Below are 21,647 nucleotides of genomic sequence, written 5' to 3'. Positions count from 1 at the left end.
GGGAACATGATTGGTGGAACAGTATGGAGGATGGGCTCAAGGGCTCATGGGAAATGTAGCTTATATTTCTGAATTTTGTTTTATTGGCTGCTGTGTTTTCAGTAGTTAAAGAAAGGGAAGCATAATCCCCGCATCCGTGTCCGTAATAGAATTGAAAGTTCTTGTTGCAATAGCTAGAATTTTTTTTTATCCAAAGTACCTCATTATTCTCCAATCCCCCCAATTAACCAAATTAAAATGGTGGGCTGTACTTTAGCTTGTGTCAAAATTGGTGAGGGTGATAGCCCTCAAAATATTCAAGTATACTTTTCTTATCAGGGAAGGGGATACTCCCAATATTTTATTTACCACAGAGCAAGTGAGGACAAATGTTGCATGATCAGTTTTACAAGTAATACATTTATTTGTCCTGCACGTCTTTTTAATTCGAAATAATTTGAGTTCTCTCTGCATCTTTGGAAACCTGTTCGGGGTCTCAACCAACCAGTGCTTTTAGGGGTCAAAAAACTATGCACCAGCCTATCTTTGATTGATGTGTTCCTTTTGAAAATTATGGCTGGATGTTGGATTTTCACTGTTGACCTCTTATAAAGCTTCCTCTCATAACACCCACTCCAACTGCCTACATAAGATTCTCTTTAATCTCCCTGCCTGTTTAGTGTACTTAGATATAAAACAAATGGTTTCTTTTTCTTTTCCTTTCCCCTTTTTTAAAATATTTTTATTGAGCAGAGATGATAAACAACATATAAAACACAAAATAAGAATAGCTTAAAACATCCTGTTACCCAAGTCAAGCTTTTAAAAAACTTCATGAGTGCTTCATCAGTGCATCATATTTTGACAATAAGAACAATACAGCTTGCATTAAAGTTTTTGACCAAATTCCTGGAATGCAGTAACATTGACCATACAGATAATGCGCTGAAACTCCAGATCTTAAAATCCCAAAGTTGATTGAATGTGAATGAGTGCTAAAGTGGGCTAGTGCTTACATAAACAAGTACGAATGCTAGTGTAGTGAATCCTAGTTTGTTTTAATGGGATAACAGGAGTTAGCTTAGCCTTTGGCTTGCAAACTCGTGCCCCCGTCACCTAGTGACTTTTAACCTACTTAGCTTGCTCTGTCTTAGCCCATTTAATGATTTAATTTTTCTAAGATTGCTGCCTTGTTTATAGCTAGGCCACTTGTTATGATTTGCATTATCAGTGCCACCACGTTAAGGCGTCAAGATCAAGTGACAAAGACAAACAAACTGTAGGTGTTCACACTTACGGACTTTCCCTCTCCATGCTTTCAAGGGAATTGTTTATATTAATTGCCACCCCAAGCATGCCTGGTATCTATTGTTTGGGAACACACCTACGTCAGGGGTCCAAGTAGATCTGTATAAATACATCACACTTTAGACAGATAATCAGAGGGATTCCGACCAGAGGGCATCGCCCCCATCGCTGATATCGATGCTGCACGTCGTCTTGATGCTGACCCAGTCTTCGTGTCCTTACGGAGTCTGAGATAGAGACCTCATTCCAAGGTAACGAGGGTTGGGCGCTCCTCTCATGGACATGGTATTGGCAGACTAGGTTTAACATACCCAGCTCTCCTTTAGGTAGGAGGTTAGGCCTATCATGATAGGGTATTAGGACATACTACACACTTTGTCTTTTCATGTTATTGCAAGATGGTGGGGGTCTTTGTAATAATGACTCTTGTCTTTACAATTCTGTTTCTTGCACTGTTCGTTATTCTAATCATTGCAGCCCATGCAACTTATCGCAGATTGCAGTTGTGTTAAATAAAAACTATTTAAAACTTTACTGCATCTTCGTGATTGCCTGTGTTTGGTTGAGACATGATATATCTGTGAGAAAGGGGTAATCTCCGTTCAACCACGACACTCCCTGAGATGTCATACTCTTGAGTCCATGCGTAAAGGCTGCCACAAATCACCTTTTACTATTTGGGTTTTTGGTGAGGTGCTGCTAGTGAGCCGGAAGGATTGGGACGACAGTGTCGACTTGTTGTAGGATAGGCATAGTTGCCTACAAACATAAGTACTGTCATCCGTAAACCAGCTGTCTTTCCTAGAGCAAGAGTCCAAACTATGACACTAGATAGACCAATACTAAAGTGGTGGTGTCTGGAAAAAAACGTAGACCGAATACTCTAGATCCTAAAATCTCACAGTAGAATGAAAGTGAACATGTGCTAAAGTGGACAAGTGGTTACGTAAACAACTATGACACTCCTGTAGTCCAGATAATTAATACAGCACCGTCCCTACGATTTACAAAACATCCAAATATTGCCATGACTGAAATCTCCTTAGGTTCACACTCTTTTAGCATATGCCTCCTCAAACCTTCTTTTTTGGACATTTTGTTAACCAGTCTTTGTCTAATGGAACCTGTTCTGAATGCCAGAGTTGTAGAATCAGTGAACGGGCCACAGAAAGTGCAATTGACAGACACATTTGTGTGGGTTTACTCACTTGATAGCCTTATGTTTGTCTAATAAAACTAAAAAGAAACAGCGATGGTTCACACTTTATGCCTACTCCCAGGGCCTGGCTCAAGGCTGGAGAAAGATAATGCCAAAAGGGCGCCATTTTTGGGCAGGAGTAAAAAATCTGAAGCCACGCACCAGGGCCCTTCTGCTTGCACCAAAACCACCGATCCTCTGAAGAGGGAAACATTCTGTGGAGGGCCGCAGGGGTACAAAATGCCGTCCACCGAGATAAGAACAACATTCTCTTGAAGTTAGCCACCCTTAAGGCTTTATGGCCTATAAAGGATATCATTTGCTAATCATCCTCAGAGAACCGGCATTGCATGGATTCACCAGTCTTGTTAGGAACAGTCGTCAAGCACCTCTGTACTCCTTGATTACATGCCAGCCTATACCAATTACCTATACCAAAAAGACTAGTCCTGTCCTCTTGTCTTGTTTCGACCTGTACATAAACGTTTCCCTACTCACTTTATCTGCCCTCTCCAAGACTTGTTTAAGCATCTTATTTGGATATCCTCTCAATCTAAATCTCTGAATCATATCACCTCTTGTTATGACATAGCTTTCCTCCGAGCTGCAATTAGATTTAGCTCGTAGAAATTTACTCCTGGGGATACTCCACCTAAAGCTGTAGGTCAAAGAGCCTGGTCATCAAAGACAGTTTCCATGTGCGAGTTTATAATGGATGCCAAAGTAACATATCGAAGTGAGCTACTGCCAACCAAGTACCTACATTCACGATAGAGGGACTTCAGCTTCAGACCTCTGCTGTTGTTCCCCTATAAGTGTCTCTCCACTCTTTATTCAAGATATTGCAGACAGACTTGTATGCTGGTAGGCGCTCAGACCACTGGGAACACAACTGTGCAGAGAAGTCCTCCGGTGCCTCCCCACGGCAGCAAGAAATGTACCAGAATGTGCTGGTGAACAGCCCTCAAATCAGCTACCTGCACATGTCTGCCGTGGGCTCCCTCATCTTCAGCAGGTCATCGACATAATCTTCAACATAAGCCCACTTAAGTCCAGGCTCAGAAGCAGCATGAGCCTCAGCCCCAACAATATCTACGCACTATTTATCAGGTGAAAGGGAGATAGCAGAAAAATACTGCCCAGAATCAACAATAGATAGCTCATTAGTGAACTTCCAATTAGCAGAGTGTGTTGCCCTTACTAAATCGATAACAGTAACAAGAATGCATGAACCACGAGGACAAAAAAACAGAATATGAAAAACTACCTTGATTACTATTTTTGCCAAAGGCGAAACTATTGAAAGTGCTCTGGTCAAATGTGTCCATTATATTTGATTGACTAAGTAGTTTCCAAATATGCTTTAAAAATGCAAAATTGTGAAGCTCAGAGACAGCATAGAAGGCCACTTGATGGCATGGGGCTGCCTTAGAGAGGGATGGCAGGATTTCAGGCAATAGTCAGTAGATCGGTGCTTGCTTGCCAGCAGGGAAGGTAGTCAGCTGGCATAGAGAATGTCTTATACGAAGGTGTTGTCTCTGGGGATGGCTCACTCCAAGCAGCTGTAATGGGTTATTGGGGTGCTGACGGTGAGGTCCATGGCCTTGGGGCAAACTGTCTCATGGTCTGAAGGGTGGCACTTTTCAAGTAGACTGGTAATCAGGAGATTTCATAGCGACAGGTGATTCATTAACAACAGATTTCAAACATGCTAGCTAAAGACTAAAGGTGTTATTTTTGTTGACAGAAACATTTAATATTTCAGCATTTCCGTTCCCCACACATTGGAGAGAACCCTTATTTCTGCACACCAGCAAATTATGTATGCACAGGGTTATCATATATATAGCATCTTTTCACATGGACACTTTACCTCCATTATTGACTGTCATGAAATATGTGCATTCTGGGAGTGGGACTCATATTCTTGTTTTCTGTTAATTTAACCTATTGGGCTATCACAACTAAAAATAGGCATTTGAAAAAGGGAAAGATTACGACTGGAAAACCTGATTTCCTGAGGTATTGAATCATATAGTAATCTTGGGCATGTAGTTATAAGAGAATTTTGTGCCACTTCCTTACGGCTGTTGTATGGTCTGAGCATCCCTCAGGTCACCCAGCAGTGAAAGTATTGTCATGCTATTACTACATCGGCTCACTGGGGCAAGAGTGATGTAGAAGGGGTATTGGTACCCTGAGTTGATACCCTTGGCAGCACTTCCCCCACGCACGCCCACACATACAGACTCGCACACATTTGCAGATCCTTCCTAGCTTAACTTGCAGTAATGCGACACCGACGAAAATTTCCCTTTCGTAAACCTACTAAAACCTCGATGATTCCTTCGTTCGTGCCCAAGGGTAAGGTGCAAAAAATGCCTTGAACCTACGGCGTTCTATATGCTGTAGTCATTTAGACAGCATCAAAATATACCCTTAGTGAAATAAATATTAAAGAGCATCATACATCCCCTGCTCTCTTTAGCGGCGGCAGTTGAAAGAATGGCTTTGCCTGTGACAGTTTCATCTCTGCCCAGCTGTGATTCATTTTGTTCTATGTTCTAGATCTATGATCTTGAAAACCTCGAAGTACTGAAGCTAAGAAACAACCCGATCAAAGAGATCCCGCCGGACGTCCAGAGGCTCAGGAAACTCAAGTACCTGGTCATGTCCTTTTGCTTGCTGTCATCTCTACCGCCAGGGTAAAGCTGCATGTTCCCTTTGTCCTAGACGGATTCATAGCTTCAAACAATTCTCTAACATCTGTTTTGTTCAACCTGGGCACTGATCCGAAGAGAAGAGATTGTTCAACTATTTATTCATAAACGTTCTAATACTTGAGAAGTTATTTTCAATGTCGTCGTGTGAAATCTGTTTCATGAGAGTGCAAGAAATGGGGAAAACATGTTCAGCTGTGCATTTTTCTTTTCATTCACACGCTGCTGCCTAGGGAAAATCACTATAGTTTGCAGTTGAAAAAAATCGTCCAACATCTATATTCTTTTACATATGGCTATGTTTTAAGTAGATGAACAAAATAGGTGTGGTTGTGTGGGAGGGCGCTAGTGGTTTGGTTAGTCTTTAGAAAATAATTGCAAACAAGTAGAGGCAAATTAAATTGATATTTTTTTTGCATAGTTCATTCACACAGAGAAACACCATACACCCGCACATGTACACACACACAACGTTCATGGAGCAGAGACCGTTGGTAAAAGTTGTAAAAGTAACTTGTAGGAGGTTGAAATGTTTGGGAAACCAAAAGTTAATACACGATTGCACTAAACAGAATGATGAAGGAATACCCTGGCATTCTCCCACACCAGTTTTGGTGGTAGGGTTAACACTTAAGGTGGCTATGTTTCCTGCACATGGTTGCAGGCTTCTCCAACGAGTAGCTCGTGAACTATTGGTAGCACTCCAGCTACCCGTAAGTAGCTCTCCTGTGTGCAGTCTAACCCAATAATTTATACGCTATTGCTTGGCTGAATTACCCTATGTATGCCAAAATTAAGAGTGTATATTTGAGATGAAAATATTTTTATTTTCATAACTCATAAGCTGATATTCGAAAAAAAATGTACTGCTTTTCCAAAATATATTTAAGTCTGATGATATTTGAGTGATACATTATGTGGCACTGTGGAGACGTTTTACAAATGTTATTGCCTTGTGCCAGATGCATTGCTGCTATAACTCTTATGGGTTACCCATGTAGAGGCATTCCATATTGGCAAAGCATTTTTTACTGCTGGCAGCCACACCTGATGACCTGAGGTGATGATCACTGATAATAATGTTCCAGATGGTGGCCGGCCACTACTGGTCACTAATAATATTAGTAGCTCTCAATGAGTTTTATTGAACAGAAAACACATAAAAGGTTGGAGACACCTGCGTTAAACAATATGCACATGGGCAAAGGGGATATTTGCAATTAGCAACATGTGACTATAGCTCATGTGCAAAAGGCACAACATATGCCCTTAGCATAAACGCAGAAACGCCTAACATGGGTTTTGCCCCTAAAGCTGAATTAACACTAAGCTTTACATCAGGGTCTTGCTTCGTCTATTAACCTATTTCTGATTACACCCTGATTTCCGTTTGCAGGATCATGGCCTTTCTCTTGATCAGTCACGACCCATATATGGGCAGGCTCCACTTGGAGCCTTTTTTTCCTTTCTGAACTACAGTGGTCTATAACCCATCTGTTTTCCACCTACTAATAATTATCTCTCAGTTTCACCCTTCTGCATTACTGAGTCCCATTTTCTGGTTGAAGCTACAGACAGATGTGGAGAGAAGGTAGAATTTCCTACACCATTAATATATCTAAACATGGTGCCAAATTGCTCTGTGTTACCTGCAGGCACCCCATGTTTCTGATTTAAAAAGGCAGAAGGACAGCCTTCTGGAGATAGTCATGGATGACCATATTTTTTTAATTCAATACCTACTTTCCTTTGCAAACCTGTAATCAATTGATATCACCACCTGAGACCTGGATTGAGACGCTGGGGGCAAAGAGAATTCCCCTGCCATTGACTAAATCCTCAGAGTCATTCATATTTTCATTTCAGTATGAATTTGCTTGTAGGAAGCATTGTGTTGTCGGCTACTGCTCTTAGTCATGGATACCAAAGTTAGATTTTTAGTCAGTGGTAGCAGCTCATGCCATATACATGTTATACTTTGGAATGATTCACCCCGATCATCTGCATACAGCACCCTATTCTGAAGTCAGTGTCACTATATCAGGCTTCTCCAACGAGTAGCTCACATGCTACTGGTAGCTCTCCAGCCACCTGTAAGAAGTTGTCCTGTGTCAAGACCAGCCTACTAAAATAAAAGCTTTTGGTTGGTTGAAATATATGCTTCCTAAAATTAAAACATGTATATTCTTGACAAAAATGTGCGTATTTTCATAACTCATAAGCTGATGATTGGAAAAAAAAAGATGGATTTCCAAAATATATTTAAACTGATATTTGAGTGATAAACTGAAAGGAATTAGTAACTTGATTATTAGGGTCATTGCAGTTATGGCTGTCATGTATATACAATGTTGACATAGCTGCCAAGTTTCCCATGTACATGCGTGGTGTGCAGCCCCAGTCCAGGTTTTTTACTTTGAATCCTGGGACTTGTGGTCCTGTTTTTTAATGGATATATGCAGCAGAATTCAGAGAAATAACTTGTACTGGAGCAGGAAATCATTCATGGACCTGAGAACCTTGGCAAAGCTGTGTTAAAGCATTCCAAGTAATAAAGCCTTTTTTAGAATAATGCTGCCAACCTTGCCAGATGAACCAAGGTGATCACTGCTGGTGATATGTTTAGAGTAGCCATCTTGTCTGATGTGGTCACTATTATCACACAAATAACATCAGTAGCTTGTTATGAATTCCATTGAACATAATTAGCTCTTATTACAGAAACGGTTGGAGATCTCTGAACTATAATTTTCTAATGCTGTGGCATTTACATTGGCTTTGACATCCTTCTTATATTGGGGTCTAAATGGACGGGCTCCCATCAAGACATTTCATTTGTTTATTTCCCATTTGGCCGATAAGTTAATTACCTCTGGGAATGTCAGAGACTCAACCAGCAACTGAAGTCCCACAATTTTGTAAGTCAAAAACAGTTCTAGATAATTTCTAAATATTGATTCTTCTTCTAGTCGCTGACAGATAAACTGACTTCCTAAAAACTATTGAAAACGCAGTGTTTTAGTTATTAGGTGCCAGATATACTAAGCTTTTTTCAGTTTGCAAACGGCCCAATTTGCAGAATCAGGCCGTTTGAGAACAGAAAAAAGCATTTTTGAATGTACAAAAAGCATGTTTTGCGATTCAGTAATCTATTACAGTACCACAAAATGGGTAGTGATTTGGTATTAGGAAGGAGAGTGCCAATGGCATCCATTCCTAATAGCGAGTTGTGCTGGTATGGTCACAAAACATTTGCAGTTACTACCAACTTCAAGTTGGTGGTAAGCCATTCACAAACGGGAAGGGGTTTGGAACCCCTTCCGTTTGTGAATGAGGGTGCTAACATTTTTGAGTAGGCAGTGATCCCCTACTCTTAAAAAACAAAAAGAAAACTTTTCATTTTTCTTTTTGTAATGCATCCCCATTTGCGCTGCTTACCTTCTACCTTCTCTCCCTCCTTGCCTCATCTCTGCTGTCGACTCTGCCCTTCCCGGCCCCGGTTCTTGCACCCCCGCTCCCACTCCTGCCCACCCCACCCAGTCGCCCCCCTCACTGCTGCTGCCACTGTTCTCCAGCTGCCATCTGCTGGCTTCGTCTGCCCCCGGGTCCACCCCGTCCTTCCGCTCCTGCTCCTACTGATCTTCGCTAGCCCCCACTAGCTCCTGGTGGTCCTAGTTCCTCTCCTCGTCACTCTTCTCTTTGCTCTGTCCTGCTCTGGCCCTGGAAGATTCCTAGGAAAACGCTGCTGTATCGCAAGGAGGTCTACAAGGGCGGTGGCCGTAGCAGGTCACTGCTGAATGTGCGCCACGGGGTTCTCACGGAAGCGGCCTGTGAGACTCCGGTGAGACCCGCTCGTAGCTCATCCTCTTCAATCACCTTCCCCCTGCTGACGACCTGCACCATCATCCTGCATCATTATCCCAAGCCCCTCCTCAGGGCATACACCAAGGAAAAAAAGAGGTTGCCGAGAACCAAGCTACCATCTATAATCACCCTGTGTCAAGACCTAAGGTGTAACAAGAGTGCAGTAAGTGTGCAGCAAGAGTGTAGCAGGAGTCTAGAAGGCAAACAAGAGAGCGAGAGAGTTGCAGTTCCAAAATGCACTCCCAGAGAACTAGGCTTTCCCCTACCATCCGCAGAAGAAATTGCCAGCTGCAACGGCTGCACAGACAAACTTAACTTAGAGGACTCTAGCCATTTTTCCTCCCCCCTCTCTGCTGCCATTGCCACCAAGGCAGCCATCACAGCACACCAGCCTAGTTCAGTCATGCCCATTGGACTCACCAGGCTTAAACCCAAACTATCTACCAAAAGCCTGTGACAGTCTCCCCAGCACAGTGCAAGCAGACCCAAAATTGGGCCAGGACTCATTAAAGCACCCAAAGCACCCAATGGATGGACCCTGCCTCGATCTACCCCTTGGCAGCTCTGCTCCCCGGGATAAATCAGCAAGCTGTTTGCAGCAGAATCCGTCATCACTTACCTCTCTGGAATGTGAGGCAATGGTGGCAGTATACGGAGATGGAGATGGCGCCTTGGGGCAGAGTCAATCTTGCTCCACCCCGCATTCATCTGCAGGGACTTGCGTTAACACTAGGCCCCAATTGGGGGCCGATACGCCTTTTGAGATTGTCACAGCTCCAGACATACTAACAGTCTTGAACATCATCCAGAGCACCCTTCAGCTTACTGCTGAAGCCTTAAACCTTCAGTCCACCAACATGGACACTCAAATTAATTTGCTAAATACATTAGCAGTCTTCACTTCAGGTATTGACTCTAAAATTGCAGATCTCAATAATTTGATAGTCAGAGCCCAGAACTCTGCATATTCCTGGTTACCTGCCTGTCTTTGTACATGCTCTTCAATCTTGGATAAACTAAGTTCTTTACCAGGAGCTTTAAGCAGTGTCTTTGAGGACTTGAAAAGAGCACTGGCTCAAAATGAGGAGGTTGCTCTCAGACGCATGGACATCGAACGTCAGCGAACAATCAAGCAGCACACCTCCCTGGGACTTCCTTGCAAAACCTAGACTCACCAAGCAGCCTCCCTGGGAGCCAGAACATGGGGCCTCCTCCCAGCCTTGGGGCCCCTTTTCCTCCTGCCACAATTGGCACCCCAGCCAAAGATCACTCGCCACCCCCACTCCGGAAGAAATACCAACCGAAAGGGAGGAAGCACAGGCTAAGAGCACCCAATAAGAAGAATATCACTTCCTTCTTCGGCAGCCAGGCAGGGGGTCCCAAAATATCATCCTGCTCCCCTCTAGGGCTTCAGATTAAATTACATACACCTTCATTGGAACTAAGGGTGGGTCATCTAGCGCTCTCAAACCGGCGACCCGTCCCAGCCCCACCTCCTCATCAAGCCAATCTCGAGAAGGCACCTCCGTTGGTGATTCTAGTAGTAACACCATTGCCAAATGAGGCATGTCCTGGACTATCTCTCCGGGAAACGTCAAATGCACTGACAAACGCACTTCGTTAAATACACCTCTTATTGTTACAGCAGACTTTGACAAAAGATCTTGCCAGGTCCAACTGCCCCAGAACTTAGTAAGTCAAGAAAGGCTTAGAAAGAGGGCGCAGGAGAGCGACTTCACATCGACAGTGCCAACAACTTTTGAGGCTACCAGACCTCAAAGTAGGACTAGCCCTATTACGCTCCAGTCGCAAGTAGCCCCTCCCTTGATCCTGCACATCAGTGATCCAAGCTCTACAGTACCTTTGCTGCACCCGGAACATCGATCAAGAGGCACATTTGACCTCCTGAACTGCGGGAACATTGGTTGTTAGGAGAGCTTCCCGAAACCCCAAATCTTACCTCGGCGTATATGGTCTTGGTGGCATTTATTCCACCCTTGCCATGCCAGACGAATTAAGTGACCTGGACCTCGGCTGAGGTAGCAGAGCAAGTGCTTGGAGTAGGTACTACTTTTAGGAGCTGGGGGATACATATAACCCCCGCAATACACCCTGCTTATCCACATCCTCTATTAAATCGACAGGGTGGTAGAGGGTCTCAACCATCACCCAGTGCTTCCAACAAGACCTCAAGGAATTCAAGGAACTCTCACGGCACGGCCTAGTACAGCACCTCTGCCCCGCTCTGGGGCATTATCCTTCTCTAACGACTGGAGCTGGTTACCTAGCACACTGAGCACAGGATCAAGGCAATCATGATGAGACAGCTCAAATACCAGCAACGAAGACGACAAGCCTAATTTTGCAATATGTTCCTGGAATAACAATGGGCTACTGGACAAATTGGAGGACAAGTGCCTACTCAACTATCTAACGTCATTCCAGATAATAATGTTGCAAGAGACTTAGACAGAATCCCCACCTACAATCGCAGGATTTGTGAGTTATCATGTCCCGGCAACAGGGAGGGCTCGTTTTGGGCGCTTGAGTGGTGGACTCATCACATATCACAGTTCAACAATGAAGGGGCACCACCACACATCCCCAGTCACGTGCAGAAATCTGTTGACAGTTCTTCTTACTGTGGCACAAGGCTCCTCCACCCTCTATCTAGCCCTAATGAACACTTGGAAAAACTTTCAAACTAGAAGCTGCACATCTGTTGAAAGAGAATATTGAAGAACGGGTCAATAACGTTCCGTGCTCCCAATTGATCCTAAGCGGTGATTTCAACATGAACCTACTGGGATCTGAGCTTTCTTACAAAGACAATTCAGCGCAGAATTTTCTCTGGCAGATACCTGACCAAGTTCTACCTGGAACTTGCAAGGGGGACAAACTAGGGAAACAACTCATAAAAGATCTTGAAGCAATGGGACTCCGTTCTGCCAACGGCCGCTACAGTACGGATCAACCCTCCTCATTTAATTTTTTTTATCAAAAGACACAATTGATAATAGACTATACAATTTTATCCCTATCCCTTGTTCGGACGAATTTTGAAATTTCAGGTAACAAGCAGAAAGGGGAGAGCGACCATTTACCGCAAGAGCTGCATTTTACCCACCCAATTGAACATCATGAAACTTCAGACACGTTGCAGCGAGCCACATATATAACTAACGGGAGGCGAATTAAGTGGTCCCCCAAGACCACTCCTGCGCTGGCAGAGACAGCCAAGCGAAGATGGTCCCTTAAATTGATTTTCGCAGACCCTGTGCAAATGTCACAAACAGCCTGGGACGGGTTTGTAGAAGTGCTTCTGACATCGTACCAGCAGCAGTTTCAAGGAACAAGACACCACAGCTTACAAAGCCCTTCATCCAGAAAGTATACAAAGACACTTAAACGGAACTTAAATTCCTCCCTTCGCCGTCTTCAGAAAGAACCCAGAAATGAGTCTCTGAGAGCGCTTGTATCTACCTCCAGACTGGCCGATAGAGGCCACCTATGGACGCATCAAAGAGAAAAGGCAGCCGAGCTAGCAGTAAAACTCCTGCACGCATCAAAGACAAATCAGCAAGTGCAGTTTTGGAGGCTTATAAACAGCCTAAGCTCTGCAACACCCCCCCCTCCCCCCATGATTAATATCTCTGAGCCCATCTGGTATCAGTATCTCTCATGTCATTTTGGCCTTTCAACTAAGAGCCCAGTAGATGAGGGAGCCCACCCCCAGGCAAAAGCATCAGCCTGTACCTCCACCAGCTCTCCAAAACAGCAATGCAGCTGCTTGTCGGTTCCCTCAGAAACAGTGAGGATGAGAATTATTAAGTGCCGGAATGAGGGAGCACTGGGAACCAATGGTATCCCTGCTGCCCTGTACAAAGAGGACCCAGATTTTTTTGCAAAATATCTCTCGACACTCTACAATTGCATTCTTGCTACCAACATCATCCTGCAAGCATAGAGAGGCTCAACCATCATCTCTATTTGTAAAGGGGGTGCGACAAACGACCCAGCAAATTACCAATTAATTACACTTCTAGATGTTGAATCAAAAATCTTTGCAGGTATTCTCTTGGAGGAGCTTGAAACCTGGGGTAATGTCAATAAGCTGATCCTTTTTAATCAAACTGGATTCTCAAAAGGGGTGGGCATGACTGCCAATCTTATGGCTGTCGCACTATTGTTTGACCAATGCCAATGTGCCAAGAAGTCCCTCTTTCTTTCATTTATAGACTACAAAGCTGCATTCGATTGAGTAGAAAGAGGTAAACTCTGGTTGAAACTCGCAAGTTGGAGTATTCCCTCTCAGTTGTTGAAAGCAATAGTCCTTCTCCACACAGATACCTGGGTGAGGGTAAAAATTGAGAGGCGGGATGCACCTCTCCAGGAAAATTCCCACTCTTCATGGTCTGCGCCAGGGATGTGTACTTGCACCCCTTCTTTTTAATCTATTTTTGGCTGATTTACCGGCGGAACTGGACAAGGTGAACCTGCATCCACCAAGGTTGGGGCAAACTGCCATGACAAGCTTGATATACGCCGAGGATGTCATCCATTTCAGTCACACTAGAATATGCCTGCAGAAGCTTCTTAACACACCAGCGGAATTCTCCGGAAAAACGCTCTCCTCATTAATTTGAATAAATAAAAAATCATGCCCTATAAGACGACTGGGCAACTGCGATACCTGTGGTACTTGGGTTACAAAAAGGTTGAAACAGTGCACAAATATGAATACCTAGGGGTTCTTCTTGACAGCAGTGGCTCCTTCAAGCCCAATCTGGAGTCCCTTATTCGGAAATCCATCTCGCTTGCATTCGCGTTCAAAAGTGTCAAAAAAGCAACTGGTTCTATCTGCCGCTATTAAAGGTTATCCAAGCCAAATTAATACCAACAATCGCATATGGCAGCAAAGTTCTAAGAGGCCGTGGTGACGAGCACTTGGACAAAATGATCACCAAGCTTTTCAAGAGGTTGTTTAGCTTACCAAATCATGTTTCTCTGGCCCACGTCTGCCTAGAATTTGGCCTGGTTATGCAGTCTCTAGCAAGGAAAATGGCATTTATCAATCTAAGCCATAAACTTAAGGTAGCAAGAGAAGGCTCCCTAAGCTCTCTTATTTGGGTGGAAATGACTTCGGACCCAAACTCCGCCTTCCTTCTCTACCCTGAGTCCTCCTTGACAACATTGGGCCTGGTAGATCAACTACCCCAGCTCAGCTCATACCAGCTTATCAAATGTGCAACGAAAGTAAGCGTCAAGTCTCTCTCACATCTTTAGGATAAAGAGGCTTTATCGAAACAAAGCCATGCCTGGATGGTTCTGTCATCATACGGCTCTCTAACCCCACAACTCTATCTGGGAGCAGCAGTTAATCCATCGACTAAAGCAGCCTTTATGAAATAACGAATGGGCTTCTTCCAACACATGCCCACCTCCCTAGGTGGATGAGAGTCAATATGACAGACACCTGTCGACTATGTGGACTGGCTCCGGAAAAGCTGATCTATCAGATATACCTAGGCAAAAACACTACAACAGATCGTAATAGGCTCCTACAAGCAGTTTGGCTTCAAAGGGGGCTGCGCAGGTGCAGACTGGCGATATTGGCAGGCTTTAAAGGGGACGACTTGCAGCTCAGCTGCAGACTGGCTAAATTCTTGGGTAAATTAGGGTGCCTTCTTCAAGAGACTGAATAAGCAAGACAAACGCTCACAGCCAGCCTGCAAGCAACTTTGTAGCACTCCCTTATTCAGCTGAACATTTTAACTTAATCCGATTTTATTACTGTATTTTATGATTCTTTGGCTTCCTTTTTTTTTTTTTTTTCTCTCTCCTCCTCTTTTCGTGTAATGGTTTTTATTGACCGAACACGAGATAAATAAAATACAATACAATGTATCCCCTTTTCTTTGCATTACAAAACAAGATTGCTTTATTGAAAAAGCAATAACAGGCAAGGTGGCCTGCTGAGTTTAGCAGGCCACCATACCTGTGATTGTAGCAGTTCACAATGCATCGCAAATTGCGACCTGCCTCATGAATATTGAAGAGGCAGGACTATTTGCAGCCCACTATTAATAACTAACAGTGTTGAACACACTGTTGTACATCACAGTTTGCAATTTCGTACATCTGGCCCTTCTTTATGTATTTTTATTTCTGTAATGACCGTGTGATTTGGTATATTGTTTGTCATTTTGTTTTTTATTAGGATTTTGCTTAATTAGTTAAACATATTTTGTATTCTTAATTGTAGTTATTCACTATTTTGTACTTTTTGTACCTGGATAAGGCTACACGAAAATAAATAAATTACATAATTATCATCACTTCTAAACATGATTTGTTGTTTATTTTCTAGGCTTTTTCTGCTTGCAAATCTTGAAGTCCTGGATGTCTCATACAATAGCATTTCTTCTATCCCTAATGACATTTCCAATCTGAGGTATTACTTTTTTTAAATTTCAGTTTGTAATGTTCTGTAGATTACAAACTGTTTATATTTGGAAAATGTTTTCATGAATATGCAAACCGAATTTGTCAGTGCAGTTAATTTTACATTTAGTAAGATGAGTACCAAAGTGAATCTTGTGCATGTTTTTTGTAACTTGACAGCAAATTTTCCAGCATAGACATGTTTGACAATATTATATAACATTATTGCCCATTGCTGAGGGCTATCAAAGTTGCAAAGTGCCCACTTCTTGAGTTATAGGCCCAGTCTCAAGGTGAAGACTAGAACAAGGAAGCAGGCCTTCTACATTCGGTAGAACCTAAGTGCAGGAGCGGGGATCTCAGTTAAAAATCAGTTTACGAGGAAAGAATTGCCAAATCATCAGGGAGAAATCCCCCGTTCAGGCCAATGGACCTTTAACGTAAAATGAGATTAATCAGAAGCTGTCCACCAATTAAATAATTATCATGATTTTAAGTATTATTTTCAGCCAGTCATACTAGTTGAAAAGCTTTATTTATCAGTCGCCTTAATAGAGCATCTTTATTGAAATCAGCATATAATAGCATCAATGTCAATCAATAAATCAAAATAAGCTACCAATATCTCAGAACAAATGCATTAAGCAAAATAATTCCTATTCTAATTTTAAGGATTGTTTGGGGAGAACGAGAAAAAGGTGTTAGTCAGAACCCATAAAGAGTTCCAAATAGAGAGGTTAAAAAGCATAAAGCTTCAGAGCCAAATATCAGTTATCAAATTAAAGCAGAAGTTCCCGTAAAGAGAGGTTCAAGAAACGCAATAGAGTCTCACAGCATCATAGATTCGGGCAGGGAAAGTGAATGAGTGTAGAAAGAAGTCTTATCTACTCTAGGGAAAAGCAAAAAAAAAGGTGATGGATGGAATGTTTGAATTAATCTCAGCCATAGGTAATTGCTCAGGGCCACAACCCAATTCATTGTTTTTGCTCCCCATGCCACCTCAGTTTGTAAACAGCCATATGCAAATCTGCCTTGACCCTGCTCCTCGTGGAACAGTCCAGTCCAAACTGTCAGGCCAGTGCTTTCCTGAAGTTTGACACAAGCAACCTAGGACCAGTTTCACTGTAGGTTAGGGCTCTTCAGCCAGGTATAGCTTGGTTTCAGTGGCACAGTGAGTCCAGGATCCACATCTGAGCATATCTGGTGCACTTAGGGCGGCAAATGGAAAAACAACAAAGTGATGGATGGATGAATGGATGCTTGAATCAGTCTCAGCCACTGGCAATCGCTCCGGGCTGCATCCCAATCCATTGTATTTTTGCCTATCATGCCACTCCCGTTTGGACCTAGCCATATGCAAATCAGTCCTGACCCTGCTCCTCATGGAACAGTCCAGTCTGAACTCCTCCCTGAACCGGAACACAAGCAACCTAGGACTGGTTTTCCCTAGCTAGAGATCTTCAGCCAGATATAGCTTGGTTCCAGTGGCACAGTGAGCCCGGTACCTACGTCTGGGCATAACCGATACACTTTGGGCAGCAATGCAAAAATATCAAAGTGATGGATGGAATGCCTTAATTATTCTCCGTTACTGGCAATTGCTCAGGCTGCATCCCAATCCATTGTTTTATGCCCACCATGTCACCTCGATTTAAACCCAGCGATGTGCAAACCAGTCTTGACCCTGCTCCTCATGGGAACAGTTCAGCTTGAACTGCCAGGCCAGGTCCTCCCGGAAACAGAACACAAGCAACCTAGGACTGGTTTTACCCTAGCTAGGGCTCTTCAGTCAGATATAGCTTGGCTCAAGTGGCACAGCAAGCCCTCTTAGGGCAGTAAATGCAAAAACACGATGATGGATGGAACGCTTGAATTACTCTCGGCCACTGACAATTGCTCGGGCCACATCCCAATCCATCGTTTTTTTTGCCCACCATGCCACCTTGGTTTGGACCCAGACATATGCAAATCAGACTTCCCTCATGGGAACAGTCCGGCCCTTACTGTCAGGCCACGTCCTCCCTGAACTGCAACACAAGCAACCTAGAACCAGTTTCACCCTAGTTAGGGCTTTTCAGCCAGGTATAGCGTGGTTCCAGTGGCACAGTGAGACTGGGACCCACTTGATGGCATACCAGTGCACTTAGGGCGGTAAATGCAAAACCAACAAGTTGATGGGTGGAATGCTTGAATTAATCTTGACCAATGGTAGTCACTTGGGTGACATCCCAAGCCATTGTGTTTTTTGCCCAGCATGCCACCTCAGTTTGGGCCCATCCATATGCAAATCAGTCTTGATTCTGCTCCTCATGCAAACAGTCCAGCCTGAACTTCCAGGCCGGGTCCTCCCTGATCCAGAACACAAGCAACCAAGGACTGATTTTCACTAGTTAGAGGTCTTCAGCCAGATATAGCTTGGTTTCAGTGGCACAGTGAGCCCAGTACCTACGTCTGGGCATACCCGATACACTTCGGGCAGCAAATGTAAAAACAACAAGGTGATGGATGGAATGCTTGAATTAATCTCTGCTACTGGCAATTGCTCAGGCCGCATCCCAATCCATTGTTTTTTTTGCCCACCATGCCACCTCCGTTTGGACCCAGACATATGTAAATCAGCCTTGAGTCTGCTCATCATGAAAACAGTCCATGCCCGAACTGCCAGGCCAGGTCCTCCCTGAACTAGAACACAAGCAACCTAGAACCAGTTTTGCCCTAGTCAGGGCTCTTCAGCTAGGCATAGCTTGGTTCCAGTGGCACAGTGAGCCTCTGACCCACGTCTGGGCATACTGGTGCACTTGGGGTGGAAAATGCAAAAACAACAAGGTGTTGGATGGAATGCTTGAATTAATCTCTACCACTGGCAATCACTCAGGCTGCATCCCAATCCATTGTTTTTTTGACGCGCATGCCACCTCAGTTTGGACCCAGCCATTTGGAAATCAGTCTTGACCCTTCTCCTCATGCGAACACTCCAGCGTCAACTGCCAGGCCAGGTCCTCCCTGAAACAAAACACAAGCAACCTAGGACCGGTTTCACCCTAGTTAGAGCTCTTCAGCCAGGTATAGCTTGGTTCCAGTGGCACAGTGAGACCGGGACTCACGTCTGGGCATACCTGGCACAACTAGGGTGGCAGATGCAAAAACAACAATGTGATGGATAGAATGTTTGAGTAACTCTCAGCCGCTAGCAATTGCTTGTGCTGCATCCCAGTCCATTGTGTTTTTTGCCCACCAGGCAACCTCGTGGCATAAATATGATTCAAAGGTTTATGCCGCTGGTGCTGTATACAATCAAACAATCCGCTTGTCTAGGAATTGTAATAAAGTGAATTTTGCATGTTTTGTACTCTCTTTCCCCAAAGAGATCATATTTTTGTCTGTGGAGAAACGCCTTCTCATAGAACCCCATGAACCGATCAGTGTTTTTTTTCCTCTTTTTCTCCAGGGAGTACAAGTACTTTTCATGCCACGTTTTAATGAATACTCATAAAACTTTAACTTTGAAGTGTGCACCATAAATTGCATGCCCACCCCAAACATGCGTATATGTCCCCTTTCTCATTCTTTACTCCTATTGGGAGACTACCTGGATAGGCAGCCTTTCTACCTGGTTAAATTAATTTCCACGTGGTAATCCTGATTCTGCGAGTAATAAGTAATAATTTATATTGTAGTTGTGGAATTCCATTTCCTTTACACCAGTACATGGCACCTGTGAGCATCAAATTGTTGCCAATCGGACATCATTGTAGTGTTGACGCAAGGGCGGGCCAACACACTCCTCCCTGTCACACGGGGGTGTACAGTCATCTCCCCCTCAGCCCTAGCGGATGCAGCCCTTGTGACGAAGGGCAAAGGCATAAATGTGGATAACCCGAGGTGGGAAAGTTAGATAGGGAATAGATATATACTAATAAAGAAGTACAGGAACAACCTGCGTGAGTCGTGCTTTATTTGGGGCCCACAACCCTACCATTGGCGATGAGGTGGGCCTCTCTGTTCCCCGTGTGCTGAGGGTCCCGCACACGGTGCCACCCGCAAACAGACCTGCACCCCCACCGGCGTCCCGCCTCCTGTGCGAGCTGCGACACGCCACCAGCCGGCCCTCAGCCCACCTATGCTCACCAGCTCAGCTCGGCCCACCCAGCTGCAACTCCAGTCGCACCCAGTGTGAGGTGAGGCCGCGCAGCTACCGGCAACCACGACGCACAGCCACATCCTTCTAGGCCGTCCCGCGGCCCATCTGCAAGGCCGTGGTAGCCCTCAGAGCGAAGTGTGGCCGCGTGACTGCCGGGAAACACGACGTGCCGGGAGGCCACTGTCATCCGCGAATCAGCCCGCACAGGTGCCACGCCCTGTTGGGTGTCTGAGAGCTCCATCCAGCTCACCACAAGTGAAGCGCCACCACCAGCCTCCCCAACCCCAGCACCCTCAGGACACGCTTCCTGCCACGTGATGATCCGGACAGCCTGGCAGGCCTGGATTTCCCCTTTACTGCCACCAGCCGGGCTGTGCACTGTGGCTCATACAGAGAACCCTGTGCGGAGCGCGCCAGCCTCGGATGATCCTCTGGCATTCCTAGAGGGGAGGAGACCGCCTTCCCCGGACACAGATCGCGAGGTACGACACCCTACACCCGAGGGGCAACCCAGAGTGCCCCCCAACATGGCCAACATCCCTGCCCTGGAGCCTTTCACCATTACTGGAGCCTCCCCACCCAAGCTGCCAGATGTAAGGTGTGGGTGGAGCGCCTCGAAACATACTTCGAGGTTCTGAACATTAAAGATAAGCGTAAGAGACCTCTTCTCCTTCACCTCGTGGGGGGCGGACATTCATAAAATATCAAAATCGATACTCGAAGCAAAACCTCACCCATTTGGCACACTGAAAGGGGCAATCACTGCACACTTTGAGTCATACGTAAACCCGGACTACGAGTGGTTTTTGCTGTGTCAAGCCCGCCAAAAGTCTGACTAATCAGTTGACGTCTTCCACGCGCGGCTGCGGGAGCTAGCCAGCACAAGCACACTGCCCAATGAGGAAGATTAAATCTAGCCACGGTTTATCCAAGGGTGCTCCTCGTCCAAACTCAGAGAGCGCATCCTGCATGAACCAAACATGCAGATGAGGGACATTCTCACCCTTAGACGATCCCAGGAGATATCAAAGGCGCGAGCTGCGCATATGGAACAGGCACCAACCAATCAGGTCAAAACTGAGCCATGCAGTGACTGCAAGCACACAGGGGGCGAAAACGGAGGGCCACAAAGAAAGGCAATAGGACAGACCCTGTAGATGGTGTGAAGGATTGTTACCACACCCCGGGAACTGCCCAGCTCGAGGAAAAACCTGCAGTGCATGTGGGAAACTCAACCACTTAGCGAAGGTCTGCCGATCCTCATCGAAAGCAGCAGCGTTCACACCCAAGAAAACAGTCAAAGCAATAGAGGCCGCCCAGCTCCCATCCTCAGGCAGTGATATGGATGATGACCAACAAATGGTCCACATCGAAGCTTTTCACCAATGCCCGAAGGTGGAGTGAGAACTACAGATTTTGGAGCAAGCAGGCTTAATAGAGCGGGTGCCAGGCCTTATGGGTGTCCCTGATTGTCGTCGCTCAGAAGCCCAAGCAGCCGGATGCCGTCCAGATCTGTGTAGGCATGCGCCTGCCCAATCAGGCAATTAAGAGAGAGAGACATCTAACCCCTACCATAGATGACATCATAGGAGAGCTCTCAGGGTCCAGGTGGTTTTCCAAGATGGACCTCAGGTCAGGGTACCACCAAATTGTTCTACACCCAGCGTCCTGGCTGATAACCACCTTCTCCACGCACATTGGACTCTGGAGGTACACCAGGCTAAGTTTCGGCAACTCCAGCACAGCTAAGGAGTTCTAGCACACCATCAAGGGGGTCCTGCAAGGGCTCCCAGGAGTCCTTAATGATATCGACGACATCCTGGTGCACGCTCCCACCCTGGAAGACCACATGGCAAAGCTGCAGGCAGTCTTTGTGAGATTGCAAGAACATGGGCTGACGCTTCACAAGGAGAAGTGTGATTTCCTCAAGCAGGACATCTGTTTCTTTGGGTACCGCTTCTCAGAGCACGGAATCGGCCCAGAGCCCCACAAA

At 45.1% G+C, this 21,647-nt stretch overlaps 1 protein-coding gene across 1 annotated transcript in view; it reads left to right on the top strand.

Annotated features, from left to right (window-relative positions):
* LRRC63 (leucine rich repeat containing 63) overlaps positions 1–21,647 on the top strand; it is a 358,867-nt gene that overhangs the window by 294,471 nt on the left and 42,749 nt on the right. The window contains exons 9-10 of the mRNA XM_069205393.1: positions 5,054–5,190; positions 15,440–15,523. Of these exons, the coding sequence (XP_069061494.1) occupies positions 5,054–5,190; positions 15,440–15,523 (221 nt within the window). The remainder of the gene's footprint in view (positions 1–5,053; positions 5,191–15,439; positions 15,524–21,647) is intronic.

The sequence above is a fragment of the Pleurodeles waltl genome, chromosome 8 (genome assembly GCF_031143425.1).
Source record: "Pleurodeles waltl isolate 20211129_DDA chromosome 8, aPleWal1.hap1.20221129, whole genome shotgun sequence".
NCBI lineage: Eukaryota > Metazoa > Chordata > Amphibia > Caudata > Salamandridae > Pleurodeles > Pleurodeles waltl.
The sequence above is the reverse complement of the archived record's forward strand: the minus strand, read 5'-3'. Positions and strand labels throughout refer to the sequence as shown.